Below are 16,491 nucleotides of genomic sequence, written 5' to 3' on the forward strand. Positions count from 1 at the left end.
ACCCAGAATAGAGGACCACACCACCCTCATGTCTTCTCTGACACTCCCCCATCTCTCCCTTCCTCCCCCTCTATGTCCCTCTCCTGCCTCGCTGAGGGCCAGAGTTTATTAACACCATAGATCTCTGTTACTTTCATGTTCCTCTTTTTTATTTTCACAATCAAATAAGAATGAAACCTGCTATTATTTAAAAAAAAAATTATACATCTTTTCTATTCAGAGGATCAACAGCAGAGGACGTTGTGGTGATGCAGTGGTCAGCACTGTCAGGGATTGGGGCTTCTCTGAATAATACTTGCATGTTCTCCACCAGGGTGCTCCAGTTTCTACTCCAGACAAAAACATGCAACTTAGGTTAATTGAATTGGTGGTGAAGTTGAGTGTGGATGGTGGTCTGTCTTTATATGTCGCCCCTGTGATTGACTGGTAATCTGTCTAGATGTAATTTAATGACTCTCACCCAATGACAGCTGGGATTGGGTCCAGCTCCCCGTGACCCTGTACCTGATATGTGGTATAGATCATGGGTGGATGGATGGATGGATGGATGGATGGATGGATCAGCAGCAGTAGAGCATGGCTGCTCTTTTTCAGGAAGGTTACTTGGTGTTTATTTCTTGTTACAGTTGACAGAATGGTAGGACTTCAATGGATTCAATGAGATGAATGTTTCACCACCGATGCTTCTTTTGTTTTATCTGACAGGAAAGCCTAAACTTAAAATGACAATATTGTGTGTTTGCATTATCAAGCAGTTGCTTCAAGGAGGGAGCTAAAACTGAGACACAGGCTTAAATTTCAGTTGAACTAAACTAGTGCTCACCTGCATATCGGAGTTGGTGAAGGTGCATCCTGATACGTAGTTGGTGTGCATGGCGACAGACTTCTTCTTTGTATTTAGGTTCTCGTTTTTGTCCAATGAAAGTGGGAACACGGAGCACCTGTTATCCAGTCCACTGTAGGGGGAAGACACACCAGAAGTTCAATAATTTGCTTCAAAAACTTACAGTGGTATAGAATTAATAGTAATTCAGCCATAAACAGATCTTCTCTGTACTGACCCACATGCTACAGCACAACCTGAGGGAGCGTAGGCACACGCCATAACCCATGTACATGGCAGGTTCACCCCGTGCTCCTGCAGCATCAAGATACATCCACACACAGACACACACGTGCATGTTAGTGGCAATTCACTAAACATCTGCAGCAAGCCTGAATGTGGTGAGAATTTATAGAGATTATCTTTAGTGTGGTTCTGTCTGGTCCATCAGGAGACATGACAGCTGAAACCTGACTGCATCTAAGTGCACTCCAGCACGCACATGCCGTCCTTACAGGGGACAGATGGATGGTTAATCTTTGAACTTGAAACTCCATTTGGTCGTGTCACACCCTCTCTCTCTCTCTCTGTCTCTCTCTCTCTCAGAAGAGTGTGGAGGCAGGACGACCCACCATGCTACTAGACTGCAGGACATATAGCGAAAAAAGCATGAGCATGCAAAGTGAAAACTTACATAACCGAGCGAACAAGTGTGTAGGGTTACGCAGGGCAACCAAACCAATGGAAGTAACAGTCCTTCTTATATTGTTTTCTAGATAAAACATGACACGACTGGCTGTTTCCACGTTTCCTTACTCAACCTTTTCATTCAGGAGTGACATTATTCTCATTATGTTCTGCATATAAGCTTGTATGTAGGGGTGGGAATCACTTTTGTGTTTTGGCCCAACCCGACTTATATGTTGGGAAGGACTGTGCCTTCATATTTTAAGTTACTGTTACCAGGTTGTTCCTCAATAAAATATTGGAATCAAAAATTCTGCTGTTCGGTAAACACAGGACTAAAATAAGTCCTTGAAGCCCGATGAATAGGTCTGAGCGTCATTCGAAACAAATTTCAGTGTTGACACCTTGACAGAAACAACAGTTTCTGAATGATACTTTTTTCAATAAAAATGTTTTTGAACAAAATGAAAATTACATTACAAGTTACCTTACAAACATTGTAGCTTTCAGCTCCATCACATTCGAACACACTCAAAACTTCTTCATAACATGAAAACATGAACCAATTTACCAAAACATGTTTAAGTTAATTTGCTTGTTTCAACTCCGTTGTTTTATGTTTCAGCACGTTGGTATTTTTTCCACTCAAAGTTGTTTTAATAGAATAAAAAACACTACTTGGACATTTACCCCATAACTATTAAAATTTGTATTGAATACCAATTTATAATGATGACTTAATCTATTTTTTGATTTTCCATTATTATACTGTATATCAACTAAGCAGCCATAGGGGAGTCACCCTTATTCCTAAATTAAAGTGTCTGACCCTGTTTGCTAACGTTCATGGATTTTGTAGTAATTAGCAACTTCTGACATGACGTCCTTCACTATTGCTAATAATATCCATTCTTCATCTATGGTTTTAGACATAAAAGACACTTTGTAAAAATACTGTTTCAATTTGTACATTTCCTTATGTATGTCTAAAATATTTCATGTTTGTATACTGTACAATACTTTTCAATGATGCTCCAGTTTCACCGGTCCGTTTTCTGCTGCAAAACTCCACATTTCCGTTGTAGAAGATCATCTCATTTTTATTTTCTATGAAATTGCAACAGCATTTAATTTTATGAACCAATATCATCATTAGAAGTGCTTGTATTCTTTAGTAATCATTTTTGGTAAACTATTATTGTCATATATCAGAGAGAAAACCCTCACATTCTCCAAAATGTGCACAAAAGCATTTTAGAACTTTACTCACCTTATTAAGAGTAAAAGCATCCCACACAATCACTTTTCCATCCTAAAATTAGAACAAATAAATCACTATTGCATCAAATATGAACACAATCTATATATCCAATCCAGATTATCAAATAGAATATCTGTGTATCACATCTGTGTGTGTGGGGAGGTGTTAACCTGTGAAGAGCTGACGAGGCGGCGTTTGTCTTTGCACCAGTCCATACACAACACCTTGTTCCCATGACCCTTCAGCATACGCCTGGTCTTGATGGAAAGAGATGCCACCACCTCGATTTTCTCAGCCACCTGGTGGACTGAGGTACCACACACACACACACACACACACACACACACACACAGAGTTAAGTACGCATATTTTAATATGTCAAATTCCAGTAATATTTGTGAATGTATATATATATATATATATATATTTCATTTTGACCAGCTTTAGCAATTTGGTATTTTGACACATAAGAAATAATGATAATGCAAGAATGCAAGTTAGATGTTTACAAATTAGGCATCAATTGAATCCTTCTTTTTTGAGGTATATAATATTGCACTTGGTAGTGAAAACAACGGAGAAGATATTCAAAAAGTTCTGAGAATACTATATGAGAACTGTTGCGCACAAAAACAAAAAATGCAAGACTTACATATGAATTTATACAGAAGCTGATAACGGCCATACTTGCAATACATTTTGAAAAAAAAAAGATAACGTTATCTCAGGATGAAAAGTTAATTATTGCATTATATTGGGATTGCAAGCTCTGTTTTTAATCTTTTTTTAAAATAATAAACTAATTTATATCATTATCTCAAGAAAAAAGCCTTTTATTTTCTCCTGGTAATTACAAAGTCAGCTTTTGGCTTCCGTCTTTGATGAATTTTAAGAGAAAATACACTTTTAGTTCCATTTGTTTCTAGCTCTGACTTCATTAAGAAGACCCGCCCACATGAAACATTCATGACAGGTGTGTAATAATGTTTTGTTTAATTTTTTTGATCACAAACAAAATTCAAATCCTGATATTGGAAACTATAAACGTTAGGGTAAATAATCAAACTGAATAGCTCGTCTATGCCATCAGTGCTTCCACACAAATCTCCCGTCTGATAAACTGAAGTTCCACTCCAAGCAGGAAAAAAAACTGCTGCTAATTCCGATATTTAAGTTGGCGTAATTAAAAACCGGGGTTTCCTCTGAAGGACCGAATTATCTAACACACCTAAAAGAAACGAAATTTAAATCACATCACTAAAGAGATTTCGAAAACTAGCGACAGTTGATGGAAATCAAACGAGACACTTGGCACCTGTCGATGGTTACTAGCCACCAAGCCCCGGTGATTCTGCCACAAACACCCCGGGGTTGTCCCCGTTACCACCCCGGTGTTTGTGGTTCTCCAGCAACCACCCCGGTGTTTGTGGTTCCCCGGTAATCAGAGTGAAAGCGTCGTCGTCATTTTTCGGGACACTTACGCTCCACGTCGTTCAGCTTGTTCCTCTCCAGCTCCAGCTTCTTCTTCAGACTCTCGCTCTCGCTCTTCAGCGTCGCCAGGGTTTCCCCACTCCGGAGCCCCTCACAAGCCATCTTTGACCGGGCAGCAGCAACCACACACGCAGCCGAGAGGAGAGAGGAGAGAGGAGGCGGGAAACACCGGGGGAGGGAGGGAGAGAGAGAGAGAGTGGGGGAGGCAGACGGGACGGTTGGTTCGCGGTTAGAGGGTGAACGGTAGAACCAAGTGTCCTCGAGCCTGACAGTTTAGTGACGGGGGTCGCGCGCCTCGCTGGTCTCGAGCCCCACTCCGCTCGTATATTATATATTCCTCCTGTCCAGGTGTTGTAAGAGGCCATGACCCCTGACCTTTTTCAAAACTATGTCAGTAAAATATGTACTTGTACACCTACTTGCCACTTTTGTAAGTGTACTTGCAGTAAAACGCAAGTGTACCTGCGGTACTTAATATTAGTTGTAACCCCAAAGCAGTAGCAGGAGCAAAAGTCTCTAAAATGACAGTAACTATGAAGCAACACCTCTCAAACAGATTCAGTTAAGAAAACTGTATAAACAGACAATGAAGAGAAATGGGGGGGAGGGGGTCGACCGATTACTGTCTGGTCCTCGGAGGGTTACTGGTTACTGGTGGGCACCTTGTTGGCACCGTGGGGGTCAGTATGAATGTGAAGGGCTGATTGAGACAAGAGAGTGTCATGAAGGCAGAGAAGCTTCAGCTGGGCTGTAAGGTAAACAATGACTACTACAATATTCAGAAGCTCTGCTGAGTATCAGTATCACAACATCTGCCTCAGCAACGCTCCTCGTGCTGGCCACGTGGTAACGAGGACCCTGAAACGGTCAGTTGAGCTGCTAATTGAGGTTTAGAATGTCTTAAGAATCTCTTGTGAGAAACTAGGCTCATTATTTGCTTTTTAGCACTGATTTAGAAAACAAAATTGCATACTGCAAGGGTCAGTATGGGGGGGGGGTTCTATGTTAAGATATTACAGTTAGAGACTATGCATGAGTATATATTACCGCAGAAGATAAAGCCCATTTAATCCTCATGAGGTGTGTTTATTGCAGGACGGTTGTATAATTCGGTGAGTTATTCCTAAAATTTGTTCATCATCATCATTACAGTAAAAGAGGAAAATTCTGGAAAAGCGAAAGATTCCTGAATTTTCTGACGAGAGGTTCTTCTTTTTTGACAAATTGTTCAAAGTTTAAGCCGTTACCATTTTTCCCCCGAGTCTCAGAAGTTTATTATTGTTGAAAACAAAGGCATTCGCTGAAACGTACACGTTAAAAACTATAAATTGAAATCTCTTTCATGTTATTTTGACTTTGACCTTATTTCAAAACTAAATGAAGAGATTAAGTTTTCCAGAAAAAAAAGTTTAAATTAACTAAATTCCACTCCAACCGATAGTTATAACATCATCTGTAAAAAATAACAACACGTGCTTCTTGAAATGGTACAAGTCAAGATGTCTACCATCCGCTTATTTTACTTTTATCCAACAGCAAATAAAACCCTTGGTTTAATCCTTGACTATTAGAGCTAAACCAGTTGACCATGATTGATTCGGTTGGTGGTTCTCCTGCAGGTGATGACACTGAGTGGACAGAGATTCTCCTCCACCTGTGGCTCCGAGAGGACGCCCGCGCTACGTTTAAGGGAATACCTCAGTGGATCTACGGCACCACTGAAGGTTTCCTGTGTTTAAGTCAGGAAGGTGAAACATGGCGTACCATCTCCACGCAGAAGGAGCAGTAGTTGATGGGCTCGTTCTTAACGTAGATGTTCATCAGGGGACTTTGTTTGCTGCAGCTGTCGCACGGGCCGAAGGTGGCCGCCAGGAACGTCTGGTCACACATGGCTGCAGATGGTCAGGACACACCTGTAAAACACACACACACAAACACAAACAAGTGGTTTTCTATGGCCTGGTTGAAGCTTGTTGCTCTTTGTGTGTGTGTGTGTGTGTGTGTGTGTGTGTGCGTGCGCAGGAGATAAGAAGTTGGTAATCTACTCCAGCCTGATCCTCCACTGAGCTCCAAAGGCGAGGAGTGCTACACAGCTATTCTGGGAATGGCGCACACACTCTTCAGGACATGATAAACACTTACACATTAAATTACAACTGATATCAAACCCAGACCGCCTTTGTTTGAAGCTTTCCAGCTGTATTTTACAACAGAAACACACAACTATATGTTATGATACATTATTACCACAATAGACGGTTAAGTGTCGCTTCCTGCACTTTTTTTCTGATGCTTTTTATCTTTGTAAAGGCTTCTTGTCAGTAGAAAACCAACTTTTCCTGAAAATGTACAAGAAAGCAATTGATTTATCACTGTGTTTTCAGCCCCACTGATCCCAGTATTACATTTTTCAAGGTAACGTCATGTGGGATTTTCCCTGCTCTGCATAGTTGCCAAACTATCAACAAGCAACTCACTCCCCATGTTCAGGTCACATTTTTGTATTATTCTTTGTTACAAAATTAACAGAGATGATCAGGACAACCAAATATTTTCTTTCTACTTTACAAATTTGAACTAAAAAAAAGGGAGTTTTGGGCAGATATTAGTTGAATATTAGTTTGGAGAGTATAATTTGTACATGAAGCCAACAAAAACCTCACCTCACAAGTGATATTTCCCTTCCGTAGAGCAGGTAACTGTCCCCGAAGAACGAAGTTGAGTTTTCCAGTGAAGAGGATTGTCGAGAGACGGAAGTAAGCTTCTTAGTACAGAGTTAAAGCTTGTGACTCCACTTTTACCTCCACGTTCATTACTGCGGCTCCACCTGTAAGACCTCGGGACGTCATCTTAGCTTCAGCCAAAACAGATTTAAAATAATTCCCACAACATTATTCCTTGAACGAATGAAGTATGGATTTAAATTGAAAGAATAAATTTTAATCTGAAAATTATAGAAAAGTGAAGTAGTGCAATGGTTGCCATTTGTGTTAACAGGGCTATATTCTAATTTTTTTGGGGGGGGGAGGCAGAATTTCACAGATTAATATCACCAAAAAAAAAGCTTTTTTGTGGAAAATGTGTTTTTATTAGCATGTTATAAGCTGTAGTGTGAGGCCGTGTACTGCACTCTTAAAGCCACTTCAGGCTTTTTGAGGCTAATAATACAGGAAAATACTATCAACCATGACACAGAATCAAAATATCGAAAACAATATTTGACAAGATTCAGAGAAAAATAAATTTACACAAAAAAAAAAAATCTCTCACAGACAAGCCGACAGTGCTGAGTTCTTTTATTTTACTTTTACAGATTTGACAATTTATTCCAAGTTTCTTAACGGTGAACACATTCACTAAGCACAGCTACCAGTAACTACAAACAGTCCAGTTTGTCAAATGTACACACGGGTCAGAGAGGAAACATCTGGTACTGGCGTCAGCATGTTCACACCAGTATCACAACAGCTGGGGTGTTGGGGTGGGGGGGTGGGGTGATAATGATGTAAATTCTCCTTGAACAATTTTTAAAATGGCACAATCAAGACTAGCGCTGATCAGAACAACGGTCATGTACATGTATGATGGTCTACGTCATTATCGTACAAACGACTCTCCTTAATGTAAAAACGCAGAGTGAAGGAATGACATTTTGTCCTGTCTGAGAGCCTGAGAGGAGCCCAGGGGGAGGAAGACGCCTCAGCTCTGCTCGACAATGAATGAGTGTGTGGTTCTTTTTTATCCTCCTGTGAAACTAGGCCAGCCTCTCCTCTCAGCACTTCACGCCGGGCAACTCTGAGAAGGCTGCTGGTGTCTTTAAGTGTGCGTCTTTTTTTTCTTTTTCTCTCTCTCTCTCTTTTTTTTTTTTTACTTTTAGCTTCCAGGTTACTAAAACAGCATGAAAAACATCACTAATTAGGAATGTGACAGGTCACAGATCAGAAGCAAGGCGGCAGGAATCAGAGAGCTCAGAGGGTAGAAACATTTCTTTTTACAGTCCGTATCTTTCTATGACATCTTCCACTTTCTCTGCAATGTTTAAAAAGTGCATTTTGACTGATGGCTATACAGTACAACCCATCTGTGACAAAAACAAGTCATTCATATTCATCTGAGAGTGGAAGAAAACAACTGCACCGAGAACAAAACAATGCCACAATAGATTCACGTCAGTCAGATAAGGCTTTGTCTACATTGTGCAGCTAAAATCATGATATTTCTTTTAAAACATTCATAAGGTTGATTCTTCCACGTATCACTTCTCTCATAACACTACCTGTAACTCCAAACGATACGGCAAAAGGCTTGATAACGTGGTCCCAACGAAAGCGACACAAAACAACTCCACCTACTATTTGTTTTCATGTGTAACTGTTAGAGTGAGTGTCCAGTGGTGCATCCTGGTATTTCACGAGATAATTCACCTTGCTAATACAATATTTTCACTCTCCCGTACGGAGCAGCTGACCTGTGACAGTTTCCCAGCGTCTGGGTTACTGAGAAATACGGTTCGTTGCTCGTGTAGTTCAGCTCTGGTGACTATTCAAAACCTTCTACACATCTAAGCACCTTAAAGGAACACAACAGCTTTTTCAGAAATATACTTACTTGCCATCCTCCACAGAGCCAGATGAGAGGATAGACACCCTTAACTCGTCTGTGTGCATTAGAGAGCAGAGACGCACAAGAGGCAGATCGCTAGTTAGCTTAGCGCAATGAACTGTAGTGGACTGGCAGGTAAGCGTACCTCAGGAATGATCAAAACACTATTTCCCCATCATTGTTTGTTGACAACTCGAAGAGCGACTACTAATCACGACCGACTTTGTTCGAGGATGAGAATGAGGATGACTTCAGGACAAATCAACATCCTGAACCTCATCAGTTTGATGACTTTTAACAGAGGAAGGCTAACCTGCCCATTCACTTCCATTCTTTGCGCTAAGCTAACTAGCGATCAGCTTGCAGCACAGAGGAGAGAATTGGATCTGTCTCTTCTGGATCTGTGAAGGATAGAAAATAGGCAAATGTTCTAAAAGGTTGTCTTGCTCCTTTAAAAAAACCAACAAAAAAAATCATTCTATCAAGGTGAAATACCCTCATGAACAGGGTCATTAGGCTCAGTAAGGTTCACGTGGGGGGGGGGGGGGGGGCAAATATTGATCTGTTAATACTAATGGCACAACAGGAAGCAAACAGAACATCAACCAAGGCCAAAGGGACAATGCTGAGACTCCTTTGTAACAACACTGGCAGATTCCCTGACTATCTTTCAGTGACTCTCCAGGCGTCTCGCTCTATTAAAAGTAGCAGTAGCATGCAGGTTAGTTTCTGGTAACTTCTGGTGAAGCCAAGCAATGCAAGTTAGAGGAGGCAGCAGCAGCACATGCAGTACAGTTTATACCACACATACACGGGAATGTGGTACCATAGCAACCTCTTTTTTCCCCATCTTTCTATTATTGGAGGTCCTGCGTGTTAAAAAAACATCTCAAGATCTTGTCAGGATTTTAAGAATCGTATCGTGATTCAAATAATCTGTGCAGTGAAAAAAAAAAAAAGCGAAAACAACAGGGAAAAAAAACAGTTAAAAGAACAACAGAGTTTTTGGTTGTAAAAGCCTTTGTTGTGGGTTGGTTTTTTTTTGGGCACTAAACAGGAAAGGCATAGGGTGTGAGATGAACTGTAGTAAAGCTGGACAGGTTTGAGGCACGCCGTCTACAACCACCTTTGGAGAAACATCTTCTGTCCGTTCTGCTCAGTGATACATGGCTTTTGAGATATACATATTTATGATACACAAGAAAATGACAATACTGAAATAAATAACTGCACACTGATAAGAGAAAAAATATTTTCAAAGCGTTGACAAGTTAAGAAAAAACAGTGAGAGAAGGTCAAATCCCCCCCTGACAGAGCAATAAGCCAGTGGTAGTGTAAATATATCTGCATTTGTGTGTGTTGGTGAGAGTGATGAGCCTTGAGCCAGCATTACGTGACACTCCTGTCTCGGCTGTAAACGGCGTAGATTGAAGCAGGTTACACTCTCGGTGGAGTTTGAACCTTCGGAATCTCTCCTCTGTTAAAACCCGTGCTACAACTGATCTGCCCCCCCAAAAAAAGATATACATGACAAAGCGACATCTCTATGTTAAAACTGCCATACATGAGCTAAGATCTGTGCCTGCTCTCATTAAACTATACTACATAATTTTTTTTATGGATACTGACTTAAATAATCTACAGTGGAACTAAGACCATCTCTGCAAAGCTGGTCGTCCTGGGAATGAAGGATTTCTGCCGACAGAAAGCTCATATTCTTAAAAGTGGGAGGATGGGGATGGAGATAAATGCAATAAATACATGATATATATTATTCATATTTATATATATATTTATATATGTAAAAATAATATCGTACAGACGGTGAGTTTTGTCTTGGCTCGACTGAGTAAAATGACACCACACAGAATGAAGCCTGGTCTGCGGTCACCTCAACAAGAGCACGAACGCCTAATAATCGCTTAGATGGGTTTCAGATTGACGTTGTCCATTAAGGAGAGACCAAACACATCAAGACAAACTACGACTCGCCAAGTTATTCCTTGTTGTGAGATATGTGACCTCCTTTAGGGCCTGCTCTCGTGCAGCAGTAGGCTCATCGCCAATGGTGATTAGACAAGAACTACTTTAACAACTAGCTGAAAGTTTGAGGAGAGATGTAGATGGGTGTGTGTGTGTGTGTGTGTGTGTGTGTGTGGGTGGGTGGGGGTGGGGGAGTATCCAGGCCCATGACCTTTAGGACAGACCCAGAGGGGTTGATGTAGTACTGTGGCTTCTCTAAGAGGCAGGCGTTTATACAAGCAATGGATGGATGGACCTTCTGGGGTTTGTATGTACAGAGGCTTGTCGATAGTTTAGCATGTGGTGGGTGCACTTGTTTCTGTTTACGTGTTTTTTGAGTACATGTGAGTGTGTGCGTGTGTGTGTGTATGTGTTCAAGTTAAATTTGGATTCATTCATTCATGTGGAAGTTGCTCATCTGGTTCTCATCTGTGTATTTTGGCCAATAAACAGGTCTCGCTGACTCCTTGCTAACATGAACAGAGCTTCTTATTGGCGCTTTGTGACTTTTTAACACATTTGTTCAAACTGTGGTTGTAGAAATAGTAAATCTGTGTTTGTGATGCTCAGAAAAACGTGTCTTTTGTGATGATTGTTTTTTTGGGGGGGGGGGGGGGTCAGTAGGTATCATACGACTTGTAATTGTGAATGTGGCCACCAAGCCAAAAATGCTGTGTGGCTTCCCTGGAGGCCTGGTTTACACACGGGTGAGGAAGCTCAGGTTGAGCGAGCTGGGGATCTGGATGGTCTCCAGGGCGAGGGAGGATGGGTTGAAGGGGAAGGTAACCGGATAAATCATCTTAGTGTCCATCAGCAATTGTAGACTCTCACAACGGTCTCGCAGGCGCGTCTGAAGGAAAAACGAAGAGAGAAAAAAGACTGAAACAGTGAGATTACAATTGTTTTTGAGGAGACACTGTTGAGAGAATGTCATTTTAAAGGAAAATCTATAGTAAAAATATATTTTTTAAGGACTAGAGACACTAGATCGATTAAAATCAATATGAATTTTGTTTTATTGATATCCCCCCTGCCAGACAGCTATTTTACACAGAATTATGAAGCGTTTCCTCATATTTGGACAATACAACTTGTGCTGGTAGATGAATGGAGTGGACTTGATCTGTCCACCACAGTGCCTTTCTTGATCTGACCACTAGATGGCACCACAAGATCGAGGTAAAGGCAAAGTTACAAAATACAATCATTACTAGATTTATTTGAAGGTGCTGAATCTCTCATGTCGAAGACAAACAGGTCACCAACAGCACAGAAAATCCTTTTACTGTATCGACATTACAGCAGTGCAGAGGGATTTCCAGTTCACGTCTGTAACCATCACAGACAGAAGCCCCTCCTCAGGCCTCATGTGGGGACATAAGATCATGTGTATGGTCGCATTGATCCTTCTAGGGTACATCACCTGTATGGTTCGTATGAAGGCCACCGACACTCTTTCTTCAAACTCATTGACTGGAGTGTAGAGGTTAAGAACCTTTACGATCTGGAAAAAAGAAGCACAGAAAATGTATTTTAAACAAAACTAAAAGTGTTAGAAAGAATAAATGCATTCAACAATAATTTCCGCTTTTCATCTCAAAAGCCTCAGAAATTTAATCCTCTCCACCTTCATCCTCTCATCCAAATATGGTCACTTCCACTTGACAAAATATCATAATTTACAAAATAAAACAAAGAAAATGTGAAGGTATGTAGTAATAAATCAATTCAGCAGCAGACTCACATTGTGAGTATGCCTCTTGTTCACCATTAGAAAAATGCAGTTTTAAGATGCTTCCTCACTGGTTTTATACTTTGTATATGCAGTTGTGTAGTTGTGTAGTTTCAAGGTTATCCAGAACTTGTCTGCTTTGTTTGAAGAAAGGGGCTGTTTACCTGAGCGGTGGTGAGGGCCTGGCACATGGAGCAGATGGCTTCAGCATCCTCGTCAGTCTTTTTCTTGACCTGCAGCAGCTGAGCAGCCTGGATGAGAGGCTCCAGAGTCTCCTTGGCTCCACATGTCATCAGACCTTTGTCTCGGAGCCATTCCTCCAGCTGGCTAACGTTGTACCTGCAACACAAACGCAACAAGAATGTCATGGCAGGAATAAAACATCAAACAAACCAGTCTCCCTTCTCTCTGAGCTCCTACCTGATCTGCATGCCTTTGCTCCATGAGCACATGTCCTTGCGCAGCAGCAGGTTGTTCAGGGTGACCGCTCCGATTATGTAGAACTGCTGCTTCACCACCTGCTTGATGATCTCGGGGTCGGTGCCGTGCTGGCACATGGTGGAGTGGAAGGCGCTGAGCTGCCTCAGAATGGAATCCAGGGTGTCGCTGCCCTCATCCGCAATACTGGACGTCCGCTTACGGAGACCTGTGGGCTTCACCCCTGACACGCCCTGAATGGTCTCGTGTTCCAGCATCCCAGAGACTGCAGAGAAAAAACACACGCTTGATGTCATTGTGTCATGCATGTTATTACTACAGCAGCACTGGACCACGACGCAAGTACACACCGATCATGGGCTGAAGGATGCTCTCCATGCATTTGACAAGCTGCTGGTAGATCTGGATGGCCAGGTCACTGATCACCTGTCTGTACTCCGCCAGGTCAAAGTTGGACAGACAGTGTTCATTCTGTCTGGAACTGTTGTGCTTCATGAAGACCTATGACCCACAAACACCAGCAGAAGATATCTGTTTAATGATTCCCTCCACACATGTTTGAAGGCTCAAAAATATTCTAGCAATACATACTATAGCATGTCTGACAGAGATTTTAAAGAAAAGGTAAATAAAAACAATCAATTTTAATGCAAATATTTTTAGTTTAACAGCTGACCCACTTTCTGAGAGTGAATAAGCCATTATCCAATGAGTGTGTTGGTCTCACCTCATCTCCACTGTATTGTTTCAGACAGTGCAAGAAGCGGCAGGTGTTGGCCAGCCAGAAGGAGACCGTCTCAAAGTCGTCTCCTCGTTTCTGAGGGGAAGAAGGGGGCACGTTTGATTTAATTTGATTTATTTGGGATCCCCATTAGCCTTGGCAAAGCCAAAGCTATTCTTCCTGGGGTCCTTAAGCCAACTTACAATGTATCAGTGCCAATATATCACATACAATACGCTCCATGTTCAAAATAAAATAAACACACACACACACACACACACACACACACACACACACACACACACACACACACAAAAAACCAGTCAGTGAACCAGCTCTATGTTCTCTAGAGCTATTAGCAGCACGGCAACTGAAGTTTTTCGAAACTGTGCTGTCACAACAAATGTTTGGTAAAGGTTTGTAGAGGGGATCTGACACGGACATCGGCAGATTGTACATGTGTTTATGTTTAAAGTTTGGATAAATGCTGGTGAGCTATCACAACTGGTGAATATCAGTACAAGTTGACACGTATGATTTTTCTTGAATCTTCAAGGACATAAACTCAAATCTAAACGTCTTCATCCTGTCAGGGTTTGTTTCATCGATGAAAGGCCATGGAAACACTCCAACAAACGAAAAATACAAACCTTCAGGATCTTCTTAATACTGTTGATGGTGGAGGTCAGCAGCGTGCGGACCTTCTGGTCATCGTTGAGGTAGTCTGCATGTCTCAGACACATGAACAGGATGTAAGCTGGCAGACCTGGGATCAGATTCACTGCTACACCACGAGGCTTCAGCTCTGCAGGCACAGAAGGTAAATGTGTTCAGCCTCCTAACAGGTGCCATTATTGTTTAAAGGTTTTCATGTCTTGCTCACTTGATAGTTGTTGTTCTTACCAAGAATAAGGTTCTTGACCAGTTTGAGTTCATCCTCCTTCTTGTACTCCAGCATTCCTTGGAAGTCTTTCTCCCTGCGGGGAATGTTGACTGGGTGGATGGGCTCGTCCACCATCTGACCTGGAGAAGTCTGGCCCTCAGTTTGACCCGCTAGGTGGCACACAGGACAGGCAACACGGCATAAACACACACACATATAAAGAGTCCAGGTAAACACACACTCACAGCAACATGCTCCTCCTTTACCTCCCATCTCTCCAATCCTCTTGGAATAAACCTTCAGCTGCTTCTTGAGCTTACGGATGGTTCTGTCCTGCTTCTCCAGTTGCTCCATTAGATCCTGAAGCAGATGGAGGGATGGAGGGAGAAAGAGATGAAGAGGGAAAAGATGCAGAATAGTGAGGACAAATGGTCAGTCTCGCCTGAGCCAAACTGTTACAAACTGCTGCCCTCCAGAGGTGAAAAGGAGCATTTTCTGTAAACAGTAGCAGCAGTAGTTAACAACTTTGAGATATAAAAAAAGAAAGAATGAATGATGGCTACTGCCATAGAAATCAATAACAATTAAGTCTTTTTCTAGTTGTTGTTTTTTTTCTTATCTAAATGTCACACTTTAATTGCTGTTAACACCTCTGTCATGGAAAACATAGCATTGTATTCTGAGGGAAACATGCAGAGTTTGGTCAGCTCTCTCAGTCAGTCAACAAAGAAAGAAAAAGAGGAAGAGAGCGAGGGGTGTGTGTGTGTGGGTGTGTGTGTGTGTGTGTGTGTGCGCGCAGGGTGGTCTGGAATCAAACCAAGACCTTCTGAGCTGATTGTTTTCTCAGGAGAAGAGAGAGAGTGCAGGACTGGCTGGCTGTTAGGTGAGAGCTAAAGGTGCAGAGCTACTGCGCTGTGAGTTAGACCACACTGTGGAAGAGAGTTAGAGACGCTCAGCAATACTTCACATAGAGAACACGCGATCAGTTAGTTCTACGCACACATGCGCACACACACACGCCATCTCTACATACAACCATCCGTCGTAAAATGATGACTCGCGCCTCTCTGGATGCTGTGGGGTCTTCAGCCAGGAGTTCCTGTCAGGTGATACCAGCCACACTAATGAGTGTGTGTGACACAACACTCCTCTATATGGAGGCGAGTAAAACGCATTGCCAGTTTACTGCTTATTAACAGCTTTAGTGGCAGAATACACACATTTATGAGTATTTGGAACCTAGGAAAATTTACTGTGCATTTTTAATTCCATTGAGGGGTGAAACAGAGAAGTCATATGACTGCACGCTGTTCTCTATTACTTACAAGGAGCAGCTGTGTGTGTTGTTCGTGTGAAAGATTGTTCTTTTTTATTGCAAAAAAAATCTTACTTTATAATCTATTCATTGTGAAGCAAATATGAAAAATGAATTTGCTTTGCACTTTTTGATCATCAAATACTATCAGTAAAACAAAAAGTTCCATATTTCCCTCCCTGGAGTAGAGGGCGGCATTCAACAACATTCCACCACTGCTGAACTTTAGAGGACTAAACATTTACACTCTAGTGATTTTGAACTTTTGATTAACAACCTAGCACTTGGATAAAAACAGCTTGATACAAACCAGACACTTGTTTGCATCTTTGCTGCAAGAGAAATGCAAAATATGTGCAGTCACGGTTTCATGAAGTTCAACAGTAAAAGAATAAGAACCAACAGAAAGCTGCCATGATGGAAAAAGAAAGATTTTTCTGGGCCGCTTCAAGCAACCCTGGACTTTTTTATCCACGGAGGAGTGATATCGTGTGGAAAACCTGATGTTGTGGGTTT

The 16,491-nt window shown here is 41.7% G+C and overlaps 2 protein-coding genes and 1 long non-coding RNA gene across 5 annotated transcripts in view; 1 reads left to right on the forward strand and 2 right to left on the reverse strand.

Moving 5' to 3' along the window:
- The window catches only part of gnb5b (guanine nucleotide binding protein (G protein), beta 5b), an 11,600-nt gene extending 4,521 nt beyond the window's left edge, over positions 1–7,079 (reverse strand). The window contains exons 1-7 of the mRNA XM_086188130.1: positions 6,926–7,079; positions 6,027–6,175; positions 4,253–4,364; positions 2,942–3,078; positions 2,781–2,822; positions 1,062–1,138; positions 824–956 (exon numbers count right to left, since the gene is read on the reverse strand). Of these exons, the coding sequence (XP_086044256.1) occupies positions 824–956; positions 1,062–1,138; positions 2,781–2,822; positions 2,942–3,078; positions 4,253–4,364; positions 6,027–6,152 (627 nt within the window). The 5' untranslated portion in view covers positions 6,153–6,175; positions 6,926–7,079. The remainder of the gene's footprint in view (positions 1–823; positions 957–1,061; positions 1,139–2,780; positions 2,823–2,941; positions 3,079–4,252; positions 4,365–6,026; positions 6,176–6,925) is intronic.
- LOC147269631 (uncharacterized) overlaps positions 1–12,997 on the forward strand; it is a 20,682-nt gene extending 7,685 nt beyond the window's left edge. Inside the window, exons 4-5 of one of the 2 annotated variants that reach the window (XR_015110468.1) lie at positions 6,285–7,018; positions 12,768–12,997. This is a non-coding gene — a long non-coding RNA (uncharacterized LOC147269631). The remainder of the gene's footprint in view (positions 1–6,284; positions 7,019–12,767) is intronic. The other variant, XR_015110469.1, reaches the window with a different exon arrangement.
- myo5aa (myosin VAa) overlaps positions 7,544–16,491 on the reverse strand; it is a 50,286-nt gene continuing 41,338 nt past the window's right edge. For both annotated transcript variants that reach the window (XM_086188108.1, XM_086188117.1), the window contains 10 exons: positions 15,694–15,759; positions 14,927–15,020; positions 14,681–14,830; positions 14,428–14,582; positions 13,784–13,873; positions 13,407–13,557; positions 13,039–13,321; positions 12,783–12,957; positions 12,310–12,390; positions 7,544–11,736 (listed from right to left, as the gene is read on the reverse strand). In XM_086188108.1, the coding sequence (XP_086044234.1) occupies positions 11,584–11,736; positions 12,310–12,390; positions 12,783–12,957; positions 13,039–13,321; positions 13,407–13,557; positions 13,784–13,873; positions 14,428–14,582; positions 14,681–14,830; positions 14,927–15,020; positions 15,694–15,759 (1,398 nt within the window). In that variant the 3' untranslated portion in view covers positions 7,544–11,583. The remainder of the gene's footprint in view (positions 11,737–12,309; positions 12,391–12,782; positions 12,958–13,038; positions 13,322–13,406; positions 13,558–13,783; positions 13,874–14,427; positions 14,583–14,680; positions 14,831–14,926; positions 15,021–15,693; positions 15,760–16,491) is intronic.

The sequence above is a fragment of the Aulostomus chinensis genome, chromosome 2 (genome assembly GCF_037954235.1).
Source record: "Aulostomus chinensis isolate RoL2024-O1b breed Wild chromosome 2, RoL_Achi_v1.0, whole genome shotgun sequence".
Taxonomy (NCBI): Eukaryota; Metazoa; Chordata; class Actinopteri; order Syngnathiformes; family Aulostomidae; genus Aulostomus; species Aulostomus chinensis.